The sequence below is a fragment of the Takifugu rubripes genome, chromosome 19, assembly GCF_901000725.2.
Source record: "Takifugu rubripes chromosome 19, fTakRub1.2, whole genome shotgun sequence".
Lineage (NCBI taxonomy): Eukaryota > Metazoa > Chordata > Actinopteri > Tetraodontiformes > Tetraodontidae > Takifugu > Takifugu rubripes.
Window position 1 is genome coordinate 17035756 of NC_042303.1, and position 27272 is coordinate 17063027.

The 27272-nt window shown below is 41.9% G+C and overlaps 2 protein-coding genes across 12 annotated transcripts in view; both read right to left on the reverse strand.

Annotated features, from left to right (window-relative positions):
• Positions 1–19750, reverse strand: part of itpr1b (inositol 1,4,5-trisphosphate receptor, type 1b) — a 46136-nt gene extending 26386 nt beyond the window's left edge. For 3 of the 11 annotated variants that reach the window (XM_011614348.2, XM_011614350.2, XM_011614346.2), the window contains exons 1-41: positions 19567–19750; positions 18658–18771; positions 16415–16485; positions 15101–15216; positions 14942–15028; positions 14399–14557; positions 13298–13396; positions 13094–13177; positions 12725–12871; positions 12456–12560; positions 12279–12323; positions 12154–12183; positions 11804–11958; positions 10769–10868; positions 10535–10695; positions 10308–10449; positions 10071–10229; positions 9817–9989; positions 9489–9608; positions 9206–9397; positions 8883–9134; positions 8660–8801; positions 8431–8584; positions 8077–8270; positions 7865–8003; positions 7690–7744; positions 7436–7601; positions 7171–7338; positions 7014–7079; positions 6794–6931; positions 6582–6707; positions 6286–6486; positions 5943–6194; positions 5577–5702; positions 5257–5385; positions 5131–5148; positions 4619–4645; positions 4204–4324; positions 3924–4108; positions 3136–3284; positions 2850–2961 (exon numbers count right to left, since the gene is read on the reverse strand). In XM_011614348.2, coding sequence (XP_011612650.1) covers positions 2850–2961; positions 3136–3284; positions 3924–4108; positions 4204–4324; positions 4619–4645; positions 5131–5148; positions 5257–5385; positions 5577–5702; positions 5943–6194; positions 6286–6486; positions 6582–6707; positions 6794–6931; positions 7014–7079; positions 7171–7338; positions 7436–7601; positions 7690–7744; positions 7865–8003; positions 8077–8270; positions 8431–8584; positions 8660–8801; positions 8883–9134; positions 9206–9397; positions 9489–9608; positions 9817–9989; positions 10071–10229; positions 10308–10449; positions 10535–10695; positions 10769–10868; positions 11804–11958; positions 12154–12183; positions 12279–12323; positions 12456–12560; positions 12725–12871; positions 13094–13177; positions 13298–13396; positions 14399–14557; positions 14942–15028; positions 15101–15216; positions 16415–16485; positions 18658–18749 — 5157 coding nt within the window. In that variant the 5' untranslated portion in view covers positions 18750–18771; positions 19567–19750. Of the gene's footprint in view, positions 1–2077; positions 2114–2849; positions 2962–3135; positions 3285–3923; positions 4109–4203; positions 4325–4618; positions 4646–5130; positions 5149–5256; positions 5386–5576; positions 5703–5942; positions 6195–6285; positions 6487–6581; positions 6708–6793; positions 6932–7013; positions 7080–7170; positions 7339–7435; positions 7602–7689; positions 7745–7864; positions 8004–8076; positions 8271–8430; positions 8585–8659; positions 8802–8882; positions 9135–9205; positions 9398–9488; positions 9609–9816; positions 9990–10070; positions 10230–10307; positions 10450–10534; positions 10696–10768; positions 10869–11803; positions 11959–12153; positions 12184–12278; positions 12324–12455; positions 12561–12724; positions 12872–13093; positions 13178–13297; positions 13397–14398; positions 14558–14941; positions 15029–15100; positions 15217–16414; positions 16486–18657; positions 18772–19566 lie in introns of all 11 variants that reach the window. The other 8 variants (XM_029826002.1, XM_029826003.1, XM_011614352.2 and 5 more) reach the window with 8 other exon arrangements.
• Positions 19751–23038: 3288 nt separating this feature from the next.
• setmar (SET domain and mariner transposase fusion gene) lies at positions 23039–25784 on the reverse strand. The gene is made up of 2 exons (XM_003973725.3): positions 25615–25784; positions 23039–24950 (listed from the first exon to the last, which is right to left on the reverse strand). Exons 1-2 carry the CDS (start codon positions 25690–25692, stop codon positions 24156–24158), a joined length of 873 nt encoding a protein of 290 aa, XP_003973774.2. The 5' UTR covers positions 25693–25784; the 3' UTR covers positions 23039–24155.
• Between the last annotated feature and the right edge of the window lie 1488 nt (positions 25785–27272).

The following is a 27272-nucleotide window of genomic DNA, read 5'->3' on the forward strand; positions in this document are numbered from 1 at the left end:
GGAGACGGAGAGCTCTCCAGACATGCCGATCACCAGACTAGCACAGAAATAATTTGTTACATAACTCCAGCTAAATGAATGGGATGTGTGCTTGGTAAAGTCTCTTACATCATGGGAACAACACGTCGTCCCTGTCTGACCCCTTGGGCTTCTTACAGTCCATCAAACAAATCCTACCACATGCACAAGGGAACACCACTGCAGGCAGTCAGCTGTGTGACTGGGCCTGACTATGAAGGTGGTAAGCTAGCATAGTCTTGTTTTCTTCTGGCCCACAGTCTAGTTATGCGAGAAAGGGATAACCTCTTCTGATACATGAACTGTCACATGCATACTTGCACTGAGCGTGCAATTAGCTAGCGTGACAGGATTCTTATCAACCAGTGGTGAAACAGACAAACAATCTTTGAAACTTTTGGGAGGGAGCTGGGGTGTGTAATGGAAGGATAGGGAGCAGCAGGCTGAACGCTGGGGTTACATAACGGGCACGGCAGCGGTGTGTGCTAATACTGCTGAGGGGAAGTTGGGGTTGTGCTCGTCTTTCTTCTGAATGCCAGATCCACACATGCTGCCAGTCCACATACAAGCAAAGTACTGTGTCGTTAATGCCAGCGTGCCACAATGAGTGACATCCAGCATGTGCCGTGAGGGTAAGCTAGCGTGCATGCATTCCTAACATGCATGCGGCACGGGATGAGGGAACAAAGCTCAGCTCTCAGAACAGCTCTGTTTTTATAGAAGCTGGGGATTTCCACTGCCACTGTGCCAAGTGGGATAAGGGAGGAGGGAGGGAAAATGAGACGAAAGACATAACAAGGAAACCGACAACATGTCGCTTCCTCGCCATTGTGGAAAGACCCTTTCTGAAAACATCTCGTCGCACACAAACATTATTGTTCTCTTTATTTCTGATGAAGTGGCTTGTCTGCCATCGCCCCCCCCATCACTGTTATTCTGCTGGCATGAGTTTCTACCAAACGTGTAGATTGTAAACGGCAATATGGCAAATCCAACAAAAACAATCGGAAAAGAAAGATCATTTCCGTCCTCTGAAGCTTTTCTCCACAGGATTTCACCTTCATTACACCGTCTTCATCAAAAGATGAGTATGCTTTCAGGCTTCGCTGTCGGGAATATGATTGCACTTGTGTTGAATTAAGTTATGAAAATGAATAGATTTATAGTTAAGACTGGAATGATTATAACAAGATGATTATAAAGGTCTAGACACAGACTTTTGTTACCGTTGCTGCCAGTGCAATATTAACAGTGCAACCCAGAGACAAGTTTAGGTAAAGAATGATAGAAAACAATCATGAACTCTCTTATATGGCATCCTACGCTCAAAGAAATGCTGATTACACCATTTTATTTCGTTAACAGACACAATTTTAGTCACCATAATAAGAGGGGATGCAGTTCCTCTGGAGTCACATCCTTAATCCCTGTAACCATTATCGGCTAAGACAGAACCACTAACCTATTTCTGAAATGTACACTCATGACCCGCCACACACAGTCCAGCTCCTGTCTAACCCTCCCCGATGAAGGGTTAGGAGTCATTTGTTAGAGTGTATCTAGAACTCGATCTGTGCCTCCTATATATACGCCAACGCCTGGCTCAAGGCTTAAAGAATATACTGTCTAAAAGCACAATCTGTCATAACAGCACCATGTAGCCTGTAGAAGCCTGACCAAGCACTACATGGATAGGAATGTAGCTTTTGAGGAGAAGATCTCAGAAGAACGTAGCGCCTAGAAATGCCTAAACTCCAAAACTAAATGTTGGCTGCATCTGGATATTGCAATTCCTTTACAAGCAGACTGATATCTTTAAGGCCTATTTTAAAAACATGCAGGCGTTTTGCGTAATGAGTGCTAGACATGGCGGCGGTATGCTGACACTTTAACATGGCGATCTGGAGCAACTCCTACGGGAGCAGAGCAGGGAGGGATGGACTAAGCTATATACAAATTTGACAGATGAGAATGAAGCGCTAGGAGATCTACATGTGACACAATGCATGTCTATGTTGTTAGTGGGACACAAATCACAGTAGTAAGTAAAGTGATCAACCTCAGCCACATCCATTTCATCACCAAAGGCAATCAGCTGCAAGAGAAAAGTATATGGGGCAGTTAGTAAAGCTAGAGAAGTGGGTTACAGTGAGGCTTGGTATGTAAAGTGTAAAGCTCGTCACACACGCGCACACACACAGAGCATGTTAAAATGTTGTATTTACACACTTTCCCCAGATTTTCACTATAACAATGGCAAAACAAAGCATCTGATGCAGCTGCTTTAATACCACTTCACCTTGAGGAGCCTGACTCCTTTATCCTCTTTTCCCAGATTCGTTTGCAACAGGACTACAGTCTCGTAGTCCGAAGTTTTTGTTTCTTGTTTTTATTTTAAAAGGAAGTCATCAATACGATTAGGAGAACCTTAGCAGCAGTTGAGGTGATTAGTAACAAGTGGATGCTGAGTGAACATGCATGTTGTTAATAATGAAACTACGGTTATAAAGAACACAGGGAAGGTCAATTTGTGCTACAACTGTCTCAAACTGAACACGACCTTCCAGCACTATCGACAGACATTTCATATACAGGTCTGGAAGGTTTTTTTCTTCTTTGCGCTTAATGTACAAGCACCAGAAGCAACCAAGGTAAAGTCAGTAGCTTCTCTTATTTCTTTGTATGATGTATCTGACATCCAATAATTTGTCTCAGAGGGACAAAGACATTGTCTCCTGAGGGTCAGTAAAGATTTTTTTTATACATGTGAAGGTGAACTTTGGGCACATTTTCAAGAAAACGATGAGGGACAGAAACAGGGACGCGTGTACCTTCTCCCCGTATCCTCGATCTTTTGTCATCATTTCCCTTAGCGTCTGCAGCACCTTGATGCACAGGCGCTCCTCATTCTCCTCCAGCAGCTGCTTGGTGTGTTTGATCAGTCTGGTCAGGGACAGAAAAAGTACAGTGAAAGATGTGGATATATATGTGTGTGTGTGTGTGTATGTGGGGGGTGGGGTGGTCAGTGTCAGATAGTGTCTTTAAAGGCTAAACTCCTACAATCGCAGCTGTGTGCCTTTTCATGTTGTAAGGCCACAGTAACCCCTGTGGGCTTACTTTGATATAAATCCTCCACTTTCACATTTCCTGCGAGCGTCGGTGTTTTCAGGGAAGAGCAGCTCTGGACGATGCAGGACGTCTACCAGCACTGACAGTTCAGCTTGAACCAGTGGTCTCAGGCGGTCCTCCAGCGCAGACACTATGTCCTACAGTGAAACAAAAACAGATGTTCTGGAACATTACTGAGGACAGATTTGGACGTGTTTGTAAGTATATGTAAAAAGATGGCGATTTGTTGTGATTTTTCTTGATACGTGCTCAAACATGACGGGGAGACGCAGTAGTTTGTTGACCTTCTACATCCACACTGGTTATTGTCTGTGGCATCAGGCTGCACTAAGCTTCACATCATCGGCCTGACTGCCTCCTGACGTTAATGCAGGACAAACAGAAGTACAGGGCAATAATACGAGAAAGCAAACCATGTGTGATGAATGAACACAACCTACTACTCCCCTACACTTCCTGTATCGTTCGCTGAGGAGTAGTGAAGAAATATGAAAAGATTTCTACCCTGCTGTTATAGCACTTTGTGGGCTGTGGAGTAGTTTTGGTGCAACAGGAAGGATCTTGAGTGGTGAAAACAGTAGCTACACGCAAAAAAAAAACACAACTATGTAATATAAACTGTTATGACTGAAATGAGTCTGTTGATGATTCTGTCATGTAATTACTGTAAGTGAATTATATTCCGTATTACTCAATATCACAGGTCATTCTACTGTTTCACCCACATTTTTGCCTCAGGGCTCAATATCTACGTAAATAAGCAACCCTTCACTGACCTGCAGCCTCTCAATTATGTTGCGGTAGTCTTTAGATGTTGTCAGGGTGGAGTCTCTTCGGGAGGTGTTCTTGGCAGAAAGTCTCCAGCTGAGGATGCTCTTCTGCACCACATTGTTGGACTTGACAAACAAGTTGTTCACTTGACTGTCCAAGTCCACTGGGATGGCAATAGCTCTGCTTTTAGCTGGTTAATTATAGCAAAGTAGAGGTTACTGTTGTCCGTTCCTATGAAAAAGTGCCTTTTGATATTGTAACATTAACATGCCACCAGTTTCTTACCTACGTCTGACAGTACTTTTATGCAAGCTTCTACAGAGGCTTTCTGAACAGGGTTGAGCCAGTTACAGTGGTACACTCTGAACACTCCCTGGAGCAGTTGTACAAACACTGGCTGACGAGTCTGTAAGAGAGTCCGAAAACACAGGATAAGAGAAAAACACAATGATTTAGGCATAGATCGTACAAGAGGAAAACCTGATGTATATATTTGAAGACATATCTCTAAACCACGAACACTATGTTTGTGTGAACGATATCGTGAATGCAGAGCAGCTTCGTCCGTCAGTTTTCGATCAGATCACGTGCACTCCAGACACCATCACCAGCCCGGTGTTTATCACAGCACACAACTTGATTTCTATCACCATAACGTAAAGGCTATCTATCAGCCTGCCACATCCCGAGAGTGCAATACCTCAGTTATCTTCCCAAGAATGGCAGCCTGTTGTAAGAGAAAAGGCTGCTATTATCATGTACTGGTTAGCCTCAGAATTCTCAGAAGGTTTAATAAAAACGAATTACATAATAAAATCAGCTACAGCACTGGAGCTAATTTGGTCAACACAACTCACCGTAACAACAAACTGGGGTTGTACTTGGATAGGTGCGTTTGATTAGACACGACTGAATTGTAAAAGGGACTAGAAAGCCTATAAGGATGTGGCCACTGTTTATTGGAACAGCACTAACCAAGCACTACAACAAGGTCTACAGAAATGGTGTGACCTCGTTGCATGAGTACATGATGAGCAACGTGTCTCAATAATACACACCCACAGATCTGGGAACAACTGAGTGTGTGTGCTGACTAAGCTATGGAAATGTGAAAACCCACACAGTAAACAGCACTTTACTTTTCAGAGCCTACTGATAAGCCACCAAGGATTTGGGGAGTAAAATAGTGGAGCAATACAGGAAGGTACTTACATATATATGACGTGCAATCTATACAGGAAGCAGAGTTATAGCCTTCTTTTAAAAAGAAATACAGTACGTGTGTCTGTGCGAGTGGACATTTGTGTTTTAAATCTTATATTTCTCAGTGCGGATTACCTGGAGGCTTGTGCTTTGGTCAGAAAAGGGAGAGCTAAAGAAACATGTGACAATGCTCATGACCGTCTCTGTTACATAACGCTCCAGCGTGGTGTCCGCGTGTTTCCTGTCACTGGTGTTGTTGCATACCTAGGCAATAACAGAGAATATGTAATGTATAATGCACACCGAATCACACTTCCTGCACATGTGCATCGGGTAAGGTGCTGCATGATGCTTTGCCATATTCACCCACACAAATAATACAGTGCAAAGAAGAGCCGTCCTCCCCATCTCTAGTAATCATCTCTTTTTTTTTTAAGATGTTACAGATGGCTTACCCTACAAATGTCCACCAGGAAATTCTCAAATAGCTTCCACATGTGGTTGGAGGTGTAAATCTCCTTCATCTCCACCTCCGTGTCAACATAGCAGTGATTCAGGAAGTTGATATAAGCTATCTTCACCTGCAGAGGCACACAAAACCATACGTATTAATGTACTTTTACCTGGAACAGAGTGGTGATTGAGGCTCTAGCTTTCGATGTGCAACTGTATTTACGCATGCCAAGCACAGAGCATGTATGCAGCAAGATGTGTTGCATTCACAGAGATTTTCAGCAAAATTTAAAGAGATCATCCTTTTGGCTCTCAAACGGTATAATGGTAGCTCAGTTAAGTGCTAATGATTTTAGCGGTATTCCTACCTCAGGGATGCAGTCTTCATGGGTGACAACGCGAACTATATCATCCAGGGGAAGCAAAGAATTACACTTGATCTCAGTGTATACGTTCTTTCCCTCAGTGCAGACAGCCAGTAATTCCACCAGATGGATGTGGTATAAGAGAGGGCTGTTTTCATCCATCCGGTCCCGCTCCGAGCGCATCATCTGTATCAGGGTCTGGAAGGAGGCGCGATCGTTGTAGAAGACCAGGACATCTTCACCTGAGTTCACCATCTGGAGGGTGGAGTCACAACACACCGGTGAACTTATGATGAATATTACCAGTCTTTTTACTGATATTTGCAAAACCAAATCTCCTTTTGACCTCAGCCATGACGATGTCCTGGCCCTTTTTAATGGATTTGTTCTCAGCTTTCACAATGGTCTGCAAGAACTTTAGATACTGGACGTGTCGTCCGTGGGTCTCAGTACAGTGAACAAAGTGCTGAACCACCCGCTCATTGATCTCACTACATAGCTGGAAGTTGTTCATGAAGATGTGTTGCATGGTGGTTGCCTCTAGGATCTGAGAGAGAGCGACAAAACCATGATTAAACACCACAGTTGATTTAAAAAAAAAAAAAAACAGTGAATGTCTGAAAAGGTGTCTGTTCTACTCACTCCAGGGTTAAGAAACAGGTTTATGTGTTTGTGGAGGAGAGCCTGATTCTGCTGATTTCCTGCGCAAAAATTCTGCAGAAACTCATGAGCCAGTTTCATTATTTCCTGCATTCGAAAATCCTCTCCCTGTTGCATAAAATGAAAGGTCGCTTTCTGTATAAATACACATCCATGATAAACTTTAAAGTTTGCTTCCTTTAGCAGGGCTGCACCTTCTCATATGGGATCTGCAGGAGCTCCAGTACCACACTGTGTGCCCCCATGTTCCTCAGCAGCCTTTGTTGCTGTTTTTTGCTCTTCTTTCCTGAAGTCCCTTCCTGGATACACAGCTTACTGAGACGCAGCAGGATCTATTCACACACAGCGTCAATAACAATCTTATTATTTGTTATTAAACCCGAAAGCACCGTTTTTGAATAGAATCAAGCGAACCTCTTTCACAACTCTGTAGTTGTAATTGCTGGTTCCTTCCAACCTGTCTGATACCGGAGAGTCTCCCTGTAAGGATCAACAGTAAAAGTAAATAAATTGTTATGTGGAAGAATCTAATCCAACCTTTGATAAACTTAGCTTTCGTGTTACTATGCACCTTCTTTTTATTGTCAGATTCGGAAGGTCCATCTGCATCCATCCCGTCTTCTCCTTGTCTCTTATAAACCCACAGTTCAGACTTCTCCACAATAGAGCGGAGCTGGTCCAGGTCTGACTTGATCTGCTTATAGTTATCCACATCCTGACTCGTCACTAGCAGTTGGACCTAATGTGGACACAGAATAGAAATTCATGTGATCTGTAAACCTTTAAAATCCAGAACTGTCACGTTTAAGAAAATGAATTTGCGTGTAAGCATTTACTTGTTTGAAAGCCATGAGGACCTCCTGCCTCTGGCTGAAGTGTCTGAAGAGAAGGTGCAGGGCCCCAGACACGAGAGGAGGGTAATCATGCATGGTCAGATGCAAGAGGACCCGTAGGAAGGTACGGCCTCCATGATCATCCAAGTCTAGTGGGCTGTTCTCTTCACTTGTAAGGAAGCAGAGCCAACTTAGTTAAAACCTCATCTTGCCTCAAGTGACTTGGGATTGATGAGTACTAGTGAAATATGATTTACCTTCCTCCAAAGATTCCCTCTGCCTGTTCTTCAATTTTTTCAAAGTCAAGATTTCCTGCAGACATAAAAAGCAATGTGTTATATTATAATATATTATTACAATGTCTCAGCATTGTGACATCTGTGCTTTTCCCACTCTGATAAAACTCGTGTCTGTCGTAACGCTCCAGCATACCTGGCATCTGACTTGTCACATTATTTGTTCCGTTCTGACTGGAAGCTCCATCTGCTTGTGGGTTACTCTCATCAAACTCATGTTTGAAGATACAAAGCAGGCAGGAGATCCTGTAGTCTAGCCGCACGTTCAAAATGAACTGAAGGGAAAAGGTCAAAGTCAAATCTCAAGTCAAACCAAATTGTCTGTAGTAGCGTCTCCAAATGTCCCACCTGTAGAATCTCAATGATCTTCAGCTTCGTATCCATGACCATGATGTCCTCCCGCTCTGGTTCAGTCTGTGTTTTAACCACATCACCCTGTGGCTGGCGGGTTGGTGTGGTGGGCAACAGACCGCCTCCTCGCAGCACGACCTGGGTCATCAACTCCCCAACTCCATGGATGGATTTCATCACGTTGCTGCCTGCTAAAAAAGGCGAGGTGACAAATCAAATTTTATACTGATATTTTAAAAAACTTTTATAAATTCAATATTAAACTGTTTGAATTCCAAGAAAACAAGAACAATCTAAAATGAAACTGTAAAAAAACCGAACCGCTTCGGAAAAAGAAAGTTCGGTGTTTACCCTTGTTCTCCTCCTCTTTCTCCATCTTGTTAATGGGGTAAATTGTGCTGACATGGACACAGTCTAAAATATTAAGTAAGACCTTTGTCAGTCGCAGCAGGTCGCTAAAGTTGTAGAAACCAAAGTATATGAGGTTCCTAGCCAGGTTCACCACCTGTAAAATCAAAGCCAAAACTTTTATTCAAATCTTCTCATCTGTTCACACAAACACCAAACAATTGAGACTTACCTCAAATGTAAGTTTGTTCTTCTCCTTGTCAGAAAAGGGGATGTTCTGTGACACCACCTCTCTCAGGTAGTTCTCCACAAAGTCCATAGTGAGGGAGAAACGCTCCTTAATCTCATCCCTGGTTGTTCCGTCATTGTCGTAGCTGCATTTATGAATGAAAATTAATAAATTGTCTTACTTCTTTTGGACGACAACACAAGTCAATTAAAAAAATGTAACTCACTCGTCAATGGCGATCTTTGAGGGAATCTCAGACCAGAGACGTGCGTATTTGACAGGTGTGACCTGTTCCTGAGGGTCACGGTCCACATGCATGTGCAACATCAGGCGGCAGAAAGAGGCCCTCAAGTCAAAGGGCAAGTCCTCGTCAGACATGCAGCGCAGGATCAAATCCACATCCAGCTGACTGGAGATCTTGTTGATAGCCAGATACTGACGGTCCAGGCACATCCGGGCAAAAAGGTTCAGCTGACATCTGGTGGAAAATAGTTTTGTCTGTAGTTTTCTTCTTCCTCTTTTTTATGTGTGTATTCAAATAGACCTTACCTGTAGTAGCTGACCACCTCAAGGTCTTCTTTCTGACCCTCCTTGGCATCTTGAGCCAACTCCCGAATGCTCTTACTCCGGATCTCCTTGCAGTTGTCTTTCCAGAACAGCCAGACTTCCTCCTCATCCTCTGCCTCCACTGGACTCTCTCCATTTGATACCGTCTCGATCTCAAACCTTGACAGCACCAATCTGGTGGATAGCATATAAATTGTTTCTGAACTCTGTTATTATTTATGGAATACATCTAATACGTTATGGAATGAGATAAAGAGAGGCTGACTTGGTCTCGATGAGGATGTCGGCATTACTGGGATCCAGTACAGCATTGCAGATGAGCTCCTGTGTCACAGGGATGGATTTCTGCATGGACACGCAGAGATCTGAGAGGTAATCCAAAAACCTAGACAAACAATGCTTGATTTTAGTTTTTAATAAACCAGGGACATTAAGGGAATGCATAAATCAGTGTGATTTATATGAACTATAATACATTGCAAACTCATTATGATCCATATATACTGTATATCTGGACTTTATAAATGCATATCCTTTTGAAGATCTTTTAACAAATAAAATGGAACCTCAACGCTCCACCACTGGGCACCCACCTTGGTTCCCTGTTTTTCCTCACTAGAGTGACAAATGTGTCAATCTCAGCAGCAGTGATGTGCTTCTCCAGCAGTTTGCGGTTATTGTGCAGCAGAGCTGTTATTGTGTCTTCTGCCAGCACATCGTATCCGATCTGCTTCTGCATGAAACGGAACTGTTTGGCTATGTATTCCTGTAAAGAAAAGGACAAAGGCTTTTAGTGCTACAAGGTTCCGTCAAAAGGGTCAAAAGCAGATTTTCTGCATCCACCCACCTGGTTCTTCCTGTAATCCTGCTGAGAATGTCGCAACACTCGGTAGCAGAGCCTACAGATGTGTCTAAATGGAGCATGCCGCTGGTCCCCGAGTTCCTCCAGTCGCAGCATGGGACCATCTCCACTGTCCGTGAAAGGAGCTTGAAGGAGTTTGAAAATCTGAAATGAAAGTGGAGCATCTTACGTCCCTAAAATATATTCAAATTCAAACAGGACAGCTGTGAAAGTACAACCAACCTGCTTCAGAATGTTTTGCTCTCTCATGAGTTTTTGTCTTTCTCTGCTGGGTTTGTTAACCATGATATCCAAGACATCTTGTCCACTGTTGGGAATGTCCACCACAAAGAAAACTAGATCTTCCAGAAGTTTGGTTACAAATCTGAAGACGGCACACATGCAAGTTAAATGCAACAATAAGATAGCATTTATATGAGAGTTTTATCTAAAGTCAGTATCTCGGATACCTCCTTTCATTCTGAGTAATAGTCCCTTTCTCCAGTTTACCAGCGATGGACGCCAGCACTTTGCTTGCATCATTAGCAAAATCTAAATCACGAACTTCAACTGGTGGCACTGGTACTATGGCAAAAGCTTCTTTGTCCTCCTTAACTGCAGATGTTCCAATCTAGGAAAAATCATGCATCTTTGGTCATCTTGTCTCTCAGTACTGAATCCTTACATTTGCATCATCTCCTCACCATTAACATAACAGGCTTCTCCTCTTCTTTGTCAATTGGCAGGACCGTGCTGTGGACCCAAGTGTTTGTGCACAAATGTCTCAGCCTCACATAGGAGTTCCTAGAAGTAGCAGGGGATGAAGAGATTCTTTAAAATACATAAGAGAAATCTAAATGGCCAAGAATAGCTATTGGTCAGTTTAATGAGTTATTTCTAGTAGTTAAACCTACTTTATTTTTAGTACAAGCAGGCATTCATGCAGATGGACAGAACTTAAATCACCAGTCACCCAGCAAGTTCCTGCAGCAAGGCTGCAAAATTCTACTAAGTTACACATTCCGGACCTCTGCAAGATGTCACTGACATACTGCCAGTACAGGATATCTTTTAAAAAGCCCGGTATCAAATGTGCTTCCTAGGAGAAGACACATCTGTTTCCATTATCTGCAAAATCACGATTACTGTAATAAAGGCAACACTTTACAGAAAATCTATTTTGATAATTGAGAAACAACTAGGTGAAGGCGAGAAATGCATGGCGTACAGGAACAAAAGAGTTATGCTGAGAAGTGCAATGCACGTAACAGAGATGACAATAGATAAGGATGTTTCTAGGAAAAACCTTTACGCAATTCTCAGAAATTACTTTAGATTCACACTGATCTTAATTATAAAGTTTTGCATTGTACTTGGTTGAAGCAGGTTTTTCCTGCGTTACTTGCCAACACAGAAAAAAAGAAAATCAATGACATAAAGTCTGAGCAAAACACGTCTTTTATATCCATGTACAACATATGTAAGTGTGCCTTTTCAGATTTTGGTACATACATCTGGTCATAGATAACATTGCTGGCAGGAGCCACAAAAACGCACTGAACCTGACAGGTTTACCTCTATTATTAACCATTAATTAGCCCCCCAGCCAAGTTTGAACAAGCTTGTTTTACATGCAAACATGAGTTGCTAGCATGTGACATCTAAGCAAACACTAAACTGTAACACAGGTTACCCTTAATTGAGTTGTTTTTAGATTGTGAGCATTTTACATATCATACCTGGGCACCATGGAGTCCCCACCTCTCAGAGTGGTGGGGTCAAGCTCAAATATGGAGGAGATGTCCATGCCATCAGGAACAGGTACAAGTGTGTACATGACCTTCTCCTGAGGAGCACGGAGGCGACCTCTCAAAGCTTCATTATCTGCATCCAGCTATGGGAGGGTATGAGAAGAGGCAAGTCTGGTAGAGTTAATTCCGTTTCAAGGCTATAGGGAACAGTTTCATCATTTAAACTGAAAAGGTGGCCTTTAAGAGTCACAATGGTTTGTGCAACACTGCCACCTACTGGCATCATTTGATCATGCTAAAGTCATCTTTTCATATTTCAGACAACTTAACAAGTGTACCTGGAAATTAAAGGGAGTGAAGTCCACCACCTTAAGCAGAAAGGAAAAGACCCAACACAAAAAAAGGATATGAACAATGGCAGAGGTGTAGGGGGGTGTAGCACGGTGAAAATAAGAGCACTTACCGAAGAACGCTGCTCAGCGCTCTCTTCCTCAAAGTCTTGATTTACCTGAGCAACACATACTCGTGTTAAATCTATTACAAACCATGCCAGCACAAAAAAAATGATCTTAAATAATCCAAACGCCATCATACATAAGGTGTATTAACATAGGTAACCAATTAATAGAGTGACACATACCTCACCCACTTCTGCAGCCAAATAACACCCCGTGGCCAAGTGTTTGAACCTAAACAGGCTGTTCCAGTAGCCTGCACCTCCCCTGCATGGATCATGGTGAACCACCTTAATAGAGCCAAAATAATTAAAATCTCCTGCAGATAAAACAGGCATCAGGCACCTTTAGACAGCCTGAGTCTGTGCTTACTCTTGACACAGAGCCTGGCTTGAATCAGAAATCACCAACATTAACAGAACTGGTTTTCACCTTGACAACACACAATGCTTACTTCGACTTCCCACAGTGCTTTGCTGCTGGTGGCTGAAGTGGCAGACTGACGACCTGTGGTTCTGAGAAAAACATATTGCTTTTTCCTGTGGTCATCACAGGTGAGAAACTTCTCCTGCTCTGCATGGAACAACCGGACAACGTCCCCCTACAAAACGCCAAACATACAAACAAATAAGTAAATAAATAATAAGAGTCAAAATGCAACCCAAGAAAATTGGGTAAAATCAGGGAGGTTGTTGCATCACTGTTTTGCAAAGACCTGCTTTAAAATGTGTTTTTTTGGGGTTTTTTTTTTAACTATAACTGAGGCTATTCTATCATTATGGCACCTGTAAAAACAATGTAATGTCAGGAACAGTCTACCCACCCCTTTTAGTATCGTTTCCTTGTTGTCACTCCATTTCATGAACAGAACAACCTTCCAGCTTGTGTTGCAATTGACAGAATTGACCTGAGTTTTCACAAAACCAAAGGAGATTTTTAAAATGCAATGTCATCAGGAAATTGTAAAGCTTGTTTACATCCTGGAGACTATATGTAATGCAAGCCAATAACACAAGTGGACACACACCTCATTGCATCCTGGGTTGTCAACTAGCTGGTGACTACTGGCATGTAGAGGCTGTCCTGCATTCACAGGGTTAAGGACCACTTTGTCTCCTATTACAACCTGCAGGACAGAACAAAATTGGATTAGATAAGTTGAGAAATGTCAAATAAAAACAGAATTACAGGTTAATGCAAAACAGGTGCAATAATATAAGGAAATTCAGAATCACTAGGTTTATATTCATTAATATTTTTTTATTTTGCAAATCTCATTTCTCATAAGGCGAACATGACTCCAACAACTGCCAGGGGGAGCTACAGACCACAATGTGTTAAGGAGTTCAGGGTCCATACTTTTTATGCAGGATGTAAGAAATTAATGCGTGCATCGGGGGGCTAACTATACTATACACGAGGCTAAAGATGCTGACAAGCTGAAAAAATTTCTTTGCATGTTGCAGAGAACTGATGTAACAATGTGTGTCCGTGTTAACAATTGTTTTTAAAAGCAAAAATTATTTTCTCTGGAAATATTTGACCTTTGTTTAAGCTCTTTGAGCAACACAGGCCTGTAATTAGTGCCTAGTTCCTGCACATTACCATCCCCGTTTTTCCCCAAACGGACTTAATAAGCGTAACTGAATTTGCAAATTAGCCATTTTAACGCTATCAGCATCCATCAGCCACTAGCAGAAATTACAGCATAATTGGCCAATAGCGATGTTGCTTTGAAGCCCCATTATACCTGAAAACTTTTTACACTTTTGAACAGTGAAAAAATACATATATATGCATGTTTTATTAAGTAATTCCACATTGCACCTGTCCGTCACTCATGCTTAAGGCCCTACCCTCTGCTGCTGAGGTGTTCAACAACATACAGTAGCAGAAATGTGTTGGCTTAGGATGTGAAACTCACTTTTCAGCACCTTTCCTAATGAATATGCAAATAAAACAAACTCTTTAATTTCAGAATATCTATCATTGCTTCCAAATCCTTCTTTTAAAAGCAGTACTTGATGGGGGCATGAATAAAATATGCAAACTGCTCTCTAATGTCATCTTTCAAAAAGCTTTCAAAGCCTGTGAGACCTAACGTGGCGCAACACTCCAATCTACCCACACTGTCTCCCAGGGATCGCAGCTTGTAGAAGGGCTGAATGTAGAACCAGGATCCCTCGTTTCCCGCTGAGTCCAGTGTTACTCTCATGGCGTTTTTCTCCAGCAGCGCAGGTAGGCGCTTGTTCACCGTCAGATATTTATTGCTTTTCAGGTGCAGCAGCTGTTAGCAAAACAAGAAATATTGGTGCGTGTCGACAAGGCTCATAGCATCAGCATGTAAAAGCGATATATCTCCAGAGCTCGTCTCTGGTATCTTTATCTGTTCTAGGAAAACTCTTCAGGTACTTGAAAACTCTTAATCTCCTAATTCCCATGACCTCTTTCAGTAGTCCCATTCAGGCAACTCTTCCCACGCCTGTCAAAAATAGTTTAATGCCAACTGGACTGGAAACACACCAGCTGTGCATTTTTTTGAGGCCTTAACTTCACTTTAATCCTACAAAGAGATATATGGTGTTTGAGCTGGAGCCAAGAATGTACACTGCCAGCTGTAGGATGCACCCGAGACATCAGTCAGTAGAGCAGAAATTCATGGTGGACACACCTGGATGACATTTCCATACTGGATGATGGTTCCCAGCAGCTTGCGGTTTTCAGACTCGTTCTGCTTCTTCTCCAGGTCAGCAGCATGCTACATAGAGAGAGGCACCCAGTAAACCCTGAATAATCAGGCTGATATTTTTAGGACTTCTCCCGCACATACGTGAAGTTTGTTGAGGAGGACTGCGTCCGTGGTGCTGTTGCCTCCAGGTTTTGCCGCCTTCCAGAACTGTTTCTGTGCTGAGTATCTGTTCATAGGACACAGTCTGAAGAGGCAGTCTGAGGAAATAAAACGAGAGGAGAACGCCAGTGAGCTCCAAAAAGATCAGATGTCATCCTCATGATGGTCCTACACAATTTAGCCCACTCTGGCAAAGACAGTATTCGGGAAAAAAAAACAAACAGATCAAACATTTTTACTCTAAAGGAGTATCACCATCTCCTACATGCTGCAAACAGGTAAAGCTGTCTCTCACACATAATAATCAAATCACCCATCACACACAAGTATCGCCATTCAGACAGAAACAAATCTCCCCCTGTTGTCCAGCTTTTTAAGCATGAACTGGATTTTATTTTTTAAAAATCAGGATGTAATACAAAAAAAAGAAAATAATAATCAGAAAGATCATGTTTAAAACCGGTGTTCGTACACTGTTCACAGAGCAACTATATGCCAGCTGATGAGGGGGACCCAGTGAGCCTTAACCAGGGCAGAAATAGCAGCTCTAAAGTTTCAGAAAAATGGGGCCAAGCGAAGAGGCTCCAGGGATTAACCATCATTGAGCACAGGGCGGAGGAGAAGGCCATGGACTGATGAAAAACTGGGGCATCTGTCTGCCAGGGACAAGCAAACTAGGCCGTTAAGATTAGAAGAATCTAATGTGTGGATTCACGGGGTGGCATCATGTTCCCCACAAAAGTTAATAGAGGATTTTAAAAACAGCAACTCAGTAAGTTGTTTCAACAGTACAACAGCCCGAAAAGTAAAACAGGTAACTGATGATCGAGGAGAGACAGCAGCCTGTGCTTATTTTAGACAAACCCTCCCTTATTAACAGCCTTATCCAAATTTGCATAACCTGTAGAAATGATACTGTGCCCAGTCTGAGTTTAAAGGTCAACTTACTGTTATAGTTGAATTCATTTATTTATATGGTTTCTGTTACACTCAATACTGTCTCGAAATGTTTTACGGACACCCAGAGCCTGGGTATGCTGGGTATTTACTTATCAGCACAGCTAGTTTAAAGTACGGGTAGTTATATTTGCATTAAAAAGCAGAGCTTTGCTTATGATTTGAATAGCTCAGTTAGGAGGCAGCAATGAAACTGCATCATCACCGTGCCAGAACACTGCTCTTCGCAGTTTCTTTTCTGCTCTTTTGGTGTCGAAAATTGGCAAGGGAGCCTCTCTGGCGCAAATTATACAGGTAGTAGGAAAACTATGACAGCAAGCACGTTATTTTGGGGCTTACCTCTGAATTTCTTAGGTGGGTTGTTGAGGTCACCTGTGTCTGGCTGTACCACACAGCGGTCATCAACAAGCCTGTGGACATGACAGTCGTGACAGTTTGTGAATCTTCCATGATCTATACCGTCAAAGGCTTTAAAACTCAATATTCTTTTATGAAGCATTCCGTATGACGTGATGTAAACAGGAAAATGATGAAAAGAAAAAATGCAAGAATTTAAATGCCACTGTATCGTGATCTTGACGCCATTAGTATGAGGAATTTTAATGAAATATCTTTATAATTAATCAATGTGGATTAATATGATTAATCAACCTTTCACTGAGGCTTCTGTTTAGACAATCAGGTCAGGGGTTTCTCCACATTTGAACTAAACCTGCTGGAGATACTCCAGATGGTTCAGCACTAACCCACAACACCAGAAGCTCTTGGATGGGTTTCACCTCACCAGTTTAAAAGCTTTGTGGTGTCGACAGAATGTAAACATCACTCTTCTTCTTCTTCTTTACTCTTGGATTGGATCAGTGTATTCTGAGGTTCACAATGCCAGTCTTTAACAAGCCAACTTCCTGTTGTGCACAATCTTTTTGTTTGTTTTTAGGCTGTATTATGCAGGAGCCACAATTCCCTCCATGTGAATTGATAATCCTGATCACACTCGTGCATTTCTGAGTGAAGGTCTACATGAACAAGGGTCATTGTGCAGTGAAATTAAGAATAAACCTCCTGAAATCTGATCAGGCTGAGATTTTATAATCCAGTCCGCAGGCGACTAGATGCCAGACGGCATCCTCTCTGAGGCAGGGCTGGTCTGCCGCGGTCTCTTGGGGGTCACATTCATAACACTGACAGTAAAACAACATCTAATACAATAACGCCATTTATAGTTCCATTCTCAACAGAAGCGCTCATGGCCACAGTGGGGTGGGGGGTGATTACTAGGCCTAACAATATGAGGTGGGAAATCTGACAAACAAGCTCCATCATGGCAGTCTTCAAAGCTGTGCACACATTTGTTGCCATGGTGGGTGACGCACATATCTAAACTGTGAGCGTGGTTTCCAAGAGCTGGCAGGAGGAAGGACTCGGTGCTGCCTGTGGTGAGTGGCAAGGCGAATAGCAGCATGCCGAGGAGAGGAAAACAACAGCACTTGAAGAGGATGGGACGCAGATGACAACAACGATGCTCATTTTCACCTCACTGAAGGAAAAACAAACACCATGTGGTGGGACATAGAAAAGGAAAGAAGCGTGCAGAACTGAACCTGACATTGCAAGGATATCGTCTGACAACAGCAGCCACAGCAGCGATTGCCTCACTGCATCTCCTTTTAGCCCTCTGTTCACAATGTTGCCTTTCTATCAAGGATTGCTCAGTTTGGACATAATGACATGCACTTTGAACTACTTGCCTACAATTAGGGCGGAGGGAAAACGTCACGTAAATGGCACTTAGCATGGAGCAGGAAAAAAAATAGCAAGGTACTTCGGATCGAGAGCATCAACTAAGCACACGGTGCTCAGGGGAGCCAAAACTATAACAACATCCCATGTTTTTTATACAAGACAGTACTAGTTATATTTCAAACTCCTTGCAGACAGCTGTCAAGGCTTTTTTATTTGTAGATGAGACTAAAGTGGTGACATTTTGAATATCATCTGCAATCTGATTTTTTTTTTTAGAAGGGTTTGACAAAAAGTCAAAGGAAAATGGCACATTACCGTAAATAAAATGTTTTTCAATATACCATAGTCTTCTGATTTTTATGCATAGCAAAACGTATGGCAGGAGTTGCTGTGATAAACCTGATTTCCTTCAATTACACAAATTGAGATCCAGAAAGTAGATCTTCCTCTGTATATAAAGTAAGCAAAGGCCAGATCTGATCCAACAGATCCATCCTGCAGTCATAGCCACAGTAAATATGTGTTTAAGCAGGCATTTCCAGAGGAAAAAAACATTAAAGAATATATATAACCCTTTGTTTTTGTTTTTTTTAAATAGAGTGATTCAAAATATTGAAGTGCACTGCTTAGAGGGACAGAAAAAATACACAAGAAATACAAATTCCAACAATGAATAAGTGAGTATGCTGATGATTGGTTTAATAAGCTATATCTATAGACTATTATGTTACTGTTGACTTTGAGATGATCCATCCATCCCACCAGGATGTAAGGAGGGAAAGTAGAGGTGAGAAAGGGGTCATAGAAACCCAAATGAGTAAAAAGCAGAGCGTTTTTACCCTAAAGTGCTGATAAATCCACTGGTGGTGCCCTCTGCATACAGGGAACATATGTCCCCAATGTGGAGGAAGCTGGACATCTTGTCCGACATGGTTCCTTGGTGGTGACGGCACCTGCAATAGATTATTGCTGAAACGTTTTTGACTGTGGATTAGATATTTAACCCCCTATGCAGGTCAAGTGTTCAGCAAAATGACTCCACTTGCATATTACACCCTTCCTGTTTCTGCAGGTAAATGTTACCAATCCCTTAGAATACTTATTCTAATCATGACTAATTTCTCTCTCTCTAGAGCTGTACCTAATATTAGCTCCTGATATACAATTATGAAGCACCTAATTGCAATTAGCTTCAAAACGAGTACAATGAGATACATTGAGACCAGTTACAGATTTTTCCCGTTCACGTTGATTGGACTATGCATTATGATACAGAATGTACACGTATACAGACATCTTTTCTTACAGCTTTTGACAGAATCTAACTGTGACAAGTGACGCAGACATGCCGAACTTTTGCTTTTTCTAGAAAGAAAAAAAAAAGGCCTGCGATTATGTCCGCATTATAGCGTCATACGTCTGAATCTGGAGGTCATTGATGCCTCAAGCGCACAAAATTCGGTTTACTAACAAAATTCGGTTTACTAACAGTGCTGTTGCTTGACAGGCTGCACCTTCCGCGTAGCTATGGCGATGTCATGGTGACGTTTGACATTTTTGACGTTTTCTGCCACTAAAATTGGACAATAATAAAACCACGTTGTTGGTTTTTTGTTTGTTTTTTTTAATGGCACGAGCACAAATGTGCGCGTGGGCTACTTCCTGACATCTCAATGACAAAATTAGCTTTGGCTCAACACATGAAGGCAACTGCTGGTGATAAGAACGACAACATAGACGCCTCTTACTTGACAGAGATGAAATAAGGCGTCAAAGAAAGAGGGAGAGCCGCGAGAAGAAGTGGGTCAGCAGAGGATAATTTCCACAGCGCTATCCTCGGTTAAGTCCATGGTGGTGAAAGTCCAGGTAAGAGCAGGCTGAGCGGAGTTATCTCTGACAGCTCAACGCGTCCTCAGCAACAATCCGCTTCTTACCTCCTCCACATGGCAAAGAGGACACGCCCCTTTATACAGCAGCGAGGCCTTCTGGGTAATGAAGTCCTCACGGTGGTCACTCGGGGATTCACCAACTCACTGCCTGGCTGATTAAATTTCTAATTAATTGTAGTTCTGACGGCCCAAATGTGAAACACTTGAACTATGCTGGAAAGATTTTTGACTTCTGAGTAACGAAAACCTTTGCACAGCACTTCACATATCCTACTGTGTGTAATTAACATGTGTCTGCATTGTCAAATCCAGCTTTCTGTTCATCTCCACAATTTTCTATATATGTCAGGAACAGAAGCTCAGATCAGAGGGGTTCATGCTGTGCCTTTCGAGGTGTGAAAGGATGTAGGATGAAGGCATCAGATGTGTGTGGATGAGTTTTCTGTCAGAAACGCTAATTTAGCCAATGTGGACACACAGATACACCTGCTGTTTCTGTTGACACATGCTGAGACTGACTTTCATTCTTTCTTCACCTGGCTCATAAATTGAGACAATCTGGCTGATCTGTAGTCCCCCATAAATAAATAAATAAATAAAATCAATTAGCGTCATCTTCAACATCTGTAAATTGAGCAGAATTATTCTCAACACAGTGACCTGTTCAATGAATAAAATCAAATAAAATCTACCTCGCCTCTGTAAAAACCTGCTCATGCTTTAAATATGCAAAAATGAGCAAAAGCATCACTCCTGATCAGAGGGGGTTTTTCTTCTTTTCTGGGTCTCAAAAATTGCTGCCACTTATTATCAGGTGGAATAAAACCTCATGCATTAATGTGCAGTGGCCCTGAGCTACGGCACAAAATCGAGCTTTGATAAATTTGGGAGAGACTAATGCAAATGCCGTAAATATGGTTTGGTGTGTCCTCGTCGCGGCTCTGTACTCACTACTTATTGTTATATCATGAATAATGCAATTAGGATATTTGCAGCACAAAGCAGATGAATTCAACACATAATTGTGTAACACATTCACTTGGGTTTTAATGATGTCACATAGATGACATCACAATATCTGTCGTGAGATGCTAACAGAAGGAGTTTACTGGCCTTCAATAAATTTGAATACTGATGGTGGAGTATGCAGTTGTCATGGATACACTGTGCAGGCAACTGGCGACCACAAAGAAAAAGAGGTGGTTGCACCTCACATAAAACTGTAAACATGAACTGGATTCTGATATGAAAGGTAAACACTAGCAACAGCCAGAAAATGTTCCCATATGCAGAGGGTGAGATGGATGTAGTGACAGTTTATTTCTGTGATTGGTTTAACTTGTAGCTGACATGTCCCACCTTATTTTTACTGCATTAAAACATCATCATTAAAAAAAAAACCCACAACTATTCATGCACACAGACAGAAGCACGATACTCTTCAGCAACTCAAAGTGTGGGTGCACGGACTGTGAGCCTCATCGCTGTGCATGTGACAGAGTATTTTCTTGTGCGCTTTCAGGCCTTCCCTCAGCAGTGCTGTGTGGGCACTGTGGTTGGTAGATCTCTAGACTCAGGCGGAGATACTCGTCTGTGTGGGCCAGGCCTTCAAAGTAAACTCTACATTCATCGAGTCGAGCTCAGTGGGATCGGAACAAAGTGTCTTTTCATCATTCTCTATTGTTTCTAACGCCATTTAAGAAGCCTATCAGGGACTGTAACTACAGTACTGAGCATTTTCTGTTGCCATGACGCACACCTTCCCACCACCAGCACCTTCCAGACCACCCAAAAACTTTCTGCTATTTTCAAACAACCTGTTTGAGTTGGGAACAAGGACGTGATGTAATTTCTAATCTCCTAATGACATCGACTCACACGCAGTCAAAGCTTAAGAGGTTTACTGTCCTGCAGCTCTCACCCAGACAGGTACACTGGCACATATTAATAGAAACTCCTGAGAATGCCCACATACATTGTCTTCAGTGAAAATCTAATGTGGAACCATTGTTTATTATATTATCCAACAACCAAAGTATGGCAACCCAGCATAAGAGAGAGTTACCACACCAAAAATAAAAGACAATTACCCTTGCCCAGTGGCATAATAACCTGCATATCCCCAATGGAAATAAATGGAAAGGATTATACCAGCTACTGGAATATTCTAATTTGGATTTGTGATCTTGTGCCAAAACATATTATTCATACAGCCATACATGCCACTCTGCATTAAATTGTTGGGTGTGTGTGTGTGTGTCCTTCCCTTTCAATCAGGAGCTGCACATAGTAATCAACATGCCAGACCATGCAAACACACCAGCTGGAGTTCTGGAGACTCACACTAGCAGAGGTCGAGCACTTTGCCTTTGAATTAAACACATTCAAAGGCAAACTTGACCGAGAACAATAGCCAACGGTGCCATGGTCTGAACTCACCTGTTTGACCTGCTGTAAGCCGCTTTAATGACACGTAATCCGTTAGGATCAACTCTGTTGTAGGACCTATCCTTAACTTTCTCTACAGTTTTATAACATGATGGATCCCTTTAGTGAGCATGTTTGTTTTAAATGATCTGTCACTGATCTTGCTTCAGATTCACACCGCATTCAGGGATATTCCCCCAGATTTATAGAACATCTTTTCATTATCCTTGCTAATTAGGAGAGAATTTTGAAGAAGCAAAAGATGGCGGTCCTAAAATAGATGGGGTCAAATGTCCAAATGAGGAAAGGATACACAAATAGGTTTTTGAGATAGTTTTATTCATTAAATTAGCTGAAGGCATTTTAATTTCTACATAATGTATTAACAATTTATTACAACGCTCTGAATGTTAACACCCTAAGACTCCTCAGGCACCCTCAAACCTGCTGAAAACATCAGATGAGCGCTCTGGAAATGCCAAAAATGCCGCCCAGTAAAGTGAGTGTAGGTGTATTGGAGACCTAGTGCGTATGTACGTGTAGGTCTGATCAGTGACGAGAGCAGCTGTGGAGGAAGCCGTCTCTTCTCTTCTAGAACTTCCTGCTCAGCCTGCTGCAGGTGTACTGGGCCAAATTTAACTTCACATCTGTCACGGGAGGAGCCCATGTGAGAAAAACAAAACGTGACATCCTTTCTCTGTACCACTGAGCTAGAGATGAAAAACCACCTAAAGTATAATGCACAAAACTACAGGAGGGGAACACAGGGGCATCGAAGCTACAGTCAGGTCTAGGAAATTCTCAACAAATTTATTTTGAGGAAGCAGCAGATTGCTGATGACACAACTAAAGAGCTAATGCTAATATGCTAATTGATTTTGTTATCCAATGTAAAATATTTGGCTTTTTTACATCTTTGAGACAGTAAGCTTGAATGTTTTTTGAATATTGGAGCTCCTGTCGCTGTGGAATGAACAAGTCTGCTCTGTGATTCTGGGCTTTCTCTGTAAAAGTTTTGATGTTCTCTATTGGGTTCCTCTTACTCATATTTACCACTGTATTTGTTTTATTAGCATGGGGGCTTAGTTCATTTGCTGCTATTTATAGCTTCATCATACACAAAAAACCTAAAAGATCTTTGAAACCTTTAGGCATGTATTTCTAAATGTATATATCTTTAAGGTAAGTCAGAGTCTGAACATTTGGCTTATAAACTGGTTGACACAGCAGGGAAACCAGTAGAGAAGTGTGTGTGTGTGTGTGTGTCTCACAGTCATTTAGCCTCTTTCAGCCCCAGTGTGGTCCCATTTCTCGATGCAACATGGTCTCCATCCTAATTAACCCAGATGTGGATATTAATAACACAAAAGCAGGTCTAGACTAGAAACAGGGCAGATTGAACAGAGGAGGTTCTGATTTCAGAATGGCCACATGATAAATGGGACACTCTCAGCCCTCCTTTGACAGTGGAATGAGGTCCATTTCTAAATAAAAAAAACCCTCCAGGCGCTTTATAATTGTTTCTAAATCTCTTGAGGCTTCAGAAAAATGAGAGGCTGAGAATATCTGCAATGGTGTAATGCATAAAAACATCAAATAAAGTGAAGTGGATCCAAACATAACTATTCATTAAAAATATATACTTGATTTTGACTGAAAACAAGTGCTATTAACAGATAACCCAAATTAGCTCTGTAGCTCTGGACAGAAAGCTGTGAATCCTTTTATGGGTCTGCACACAAGACACTTCTGATTCATGTTGTCTGAGAAAGTGTCAGTACAGGGCTCCAGCAAACACTTTTAGTCTGGTGAAAATGGTCTCTCACTTACTGAACGAGAACCCCCTGACACATGAAACGGAGCAGCTAAAAATTGAAACTTAACAGGGGCAACCAAACAGCAAATACAGACGGGCACTGATATCCGACTCTTTCTTATGGTTCTCACTATGAAGCCATCAACATTCTCTGACATACAAAAACAATTTTAAAATATTGAGACAGACACCAAAACTGAATAAATCAGCTGAGAATAGATAAATCCAGTGGGAGGGACTGAGCACAGTTTTTGGCCCTGCAGTGGCACTTTTTCCTCAGGGGTCCATCTGTCCCACTGACCTGAGAGGCAGCATCACTTTGACTGGACGACAACGCTTCAGGTGTTTGGTTATGGTATCCTCCTGAGTAGTCAAATGTAAGCTCCTCTTGCACGTGTATGTTCCGGATAGCAAACAATGCCAATCTAGGAACTACAGAGTGCACACGGACCGGCAGCATTATCAGGTTAGGCTGGCAGGAGTGGTTGATAAAGCGGCCTACATTTCCCACTGCAGCTGGATCCACAAATGTCTCTGTGGTGGAGCCACTTCCTGCATGTTCTCTCACTGCTATTATATAGTTATGGTCCATAGACGTCTGAGCAAGTTGCCTGCGTCTAGCTTCCGCAAAACTGATCACCTCTCCTGCATACTCACATACAAAGGTTCCATTTGGGATCATCTCAAGGGTGCGTACTCCCCATCCTTTGTTCTTGGTGCTAAAAACCTCCAATTTGAGCCTCAGTCCTCTCTGCACCGCACGGTTAGAGCAGGCATCACTGCAGCCACACAGAGCATTGCACTCAAACACAGGTGAGGAATAAGAGTCTGTTCTGATGAGGTTTAGTAGTTTGCCACTGGTGTCGTATGCTTGTCCATATGTTTGCAGGCAGGAGCAGCTTCCAGGAAGGCAAGAATGAGACTGACAGGAGCATCCAGGTACATTTACTTCAGTGGGGTCAATACTGCATCCTGGTCCCTGGACATTGTCTGGGGAATACTGCAACACGATAAAGAACAGTCACACATCACACAGCAATAAATGCAAGTGAGAATGCACAAGTACAATAAGGATATAAGGTGTGCATTATTTCTGCATGTACATCCCTAAATCTTAGCAATGGATTATGTAGTGCATCAATGTATGAAAACAGTACAATATATATAACCTGTACCCACTTCTTACTGAGTTAATCCTATTTTCTGAAAGGAACAGCAACAGATTAAAATGGCTCTTTATTATTTCACAGGTGTGGTTGGCGAAACAGTTTTTGATATGCAATATCTCCCAAAAAGATGCTTTCCAACTCATCACCTGCTGAATTTTGCGTTATTTCACCATAAAATAAGGTGATGCCTAACAGCTAAGGAGACCAATTTGAAAGGGAGAATATTAAATTACTAAAGAATATGATTTCAGCATGATTTCTCGGATTAAATTTGGGGTTTGTGATTCTGCACAATCACGATCATAAAGCCTTAGCTGATATTTTGCTGCCATCTGCTGTGAAAAAAAAGTGTAAAACGACGCTGCAGCTCTACATACTCAAACGGGGAAACGTATACTGTAAAATCAGCTATGAAATCACAGGTTTTCGTGTAGCTTAAGCATTTTTTTACACATTCAGTGTGAGATATTCTACAGGGGAAGCAATAAATGATACCTGAAATTCAGGAAAAGGCAGAAGTCCTGAGCTCTCAACTAAAACAGGAACCTCTTCGAGGCTATTGCTCAAATCCATGTGTTATATTTTGTACCCTTGCTAAACGATCATGTTCAAAGTTTAGAAATCGAATTATGGAACCCAAACCGGAAGCTTTGACTCTATGACTTCCGGTTGTAAACACACTAGCGCCCCAAGTGGAGTTCTGGTGTAACTACGACATTGAGGGACGTAATGTGCAATTAGCGTCAGTCCTGGAATTAACAGATTAAAGCTTTCTGTCCACCAGCCATTGTTTTAAATGTGCTTACTTTTTGTATCACCTTCCCGGTGGATGTTATGGTTGTTAGCTTACAGAGACTGACTTCAGCACTCACATTCATGGATTAAAGTTTTATTAAAGGTTATAAAAACTCACATTAGGGATGATTAATTAAGGCGCCATCCAATAAAGGTTATATGAATTCAAATAATACCTAAACCTTTTTCCTAAGTATGTTTGAAATTCTGTCCTGTCCTCACGTCTCTGTGGTTGCAGTAATATAATGTGACCGACAGGTGTCAGTATTTGTTAACTAACGTTATCGATCAGGCACTTTAATTGAACAGAACAAAATAACAGGAATTAGTTAAAAACCAATACTAGAAAATCTATTTACAATCTAATTATAATCAGCAGCCTGGAGACAAACAGCTAACAAAAGATTCAAGGCCTTCCTCACCTTTGTCCAATTAATGCTTTCTAAGCTTTGGTCTCAGGGTAGTTTATATCATACTGTACTGTTAATACAGTATATGTTTTCCAGACAGAGATGTTTATGACAGAACAGATTTTGCGCCGAATAATTCAACATTTGCTGTACAAAACAGGAGCATTTGCTGAACCTGCTTTCTCCGGTATGTGACAGAAATATCTACAAACGGGTTGGTTCACTTTTATTCTGAAGTTTGACAGAAAAACACATCAGTGGTGTTAAGGAATAGCTACAAGCAGCAAATTACCACATGGTTTTTGAGACCCTGCAAAAAAAAAAGTAAAACCTTTGACCAGCTGGCACTACTCAAGGAAAATTATCAATGGTGTCAGCATTAATTTCATGGCAACCAACTGCTGCCTGACAGACAGACATTGTGGTCCTTGGTGACACCCAGCAAGCGTGAGTAAAAATAGCACTGGTTTCAAAGGAAGAGTCTGCCAACGTGGAAATATACAGATATTAGACATCTGAACATTGCAGCTCATTTCAGCCCATTTCTGTCCTTAAAATGAACAGAATTTAGATCAACACAAAACCTGCTAATTAGCTTGGCTAAAAATATCTTTAGTAAATGTGCAGTGCTGCTGTCATCTGTAGTCACTGGAGGAAACAGTTCAATTACCATAAATCCACTGTTTGTGAATATCTTTTCCATTTTTCTATTTAAATGCTATTTATAGTTGATCATTTTCAAAGATTTGGGGAAATTCTGCTTTGAGGAGAACACAGAAACAGACCGGCGGGACATGCTTTGAGGAAGGACTTGAACGGAGAGTTAATGAACCAAACACCCGACAGAGCCCGTTCACTGGGGACATCATCAACAACAGAGCTGCGTTCCCTCTGCTGCCGTGCTGATTGATTTGACCCCAAATTGCCTGCGATGCTTCTCCCAGCTTG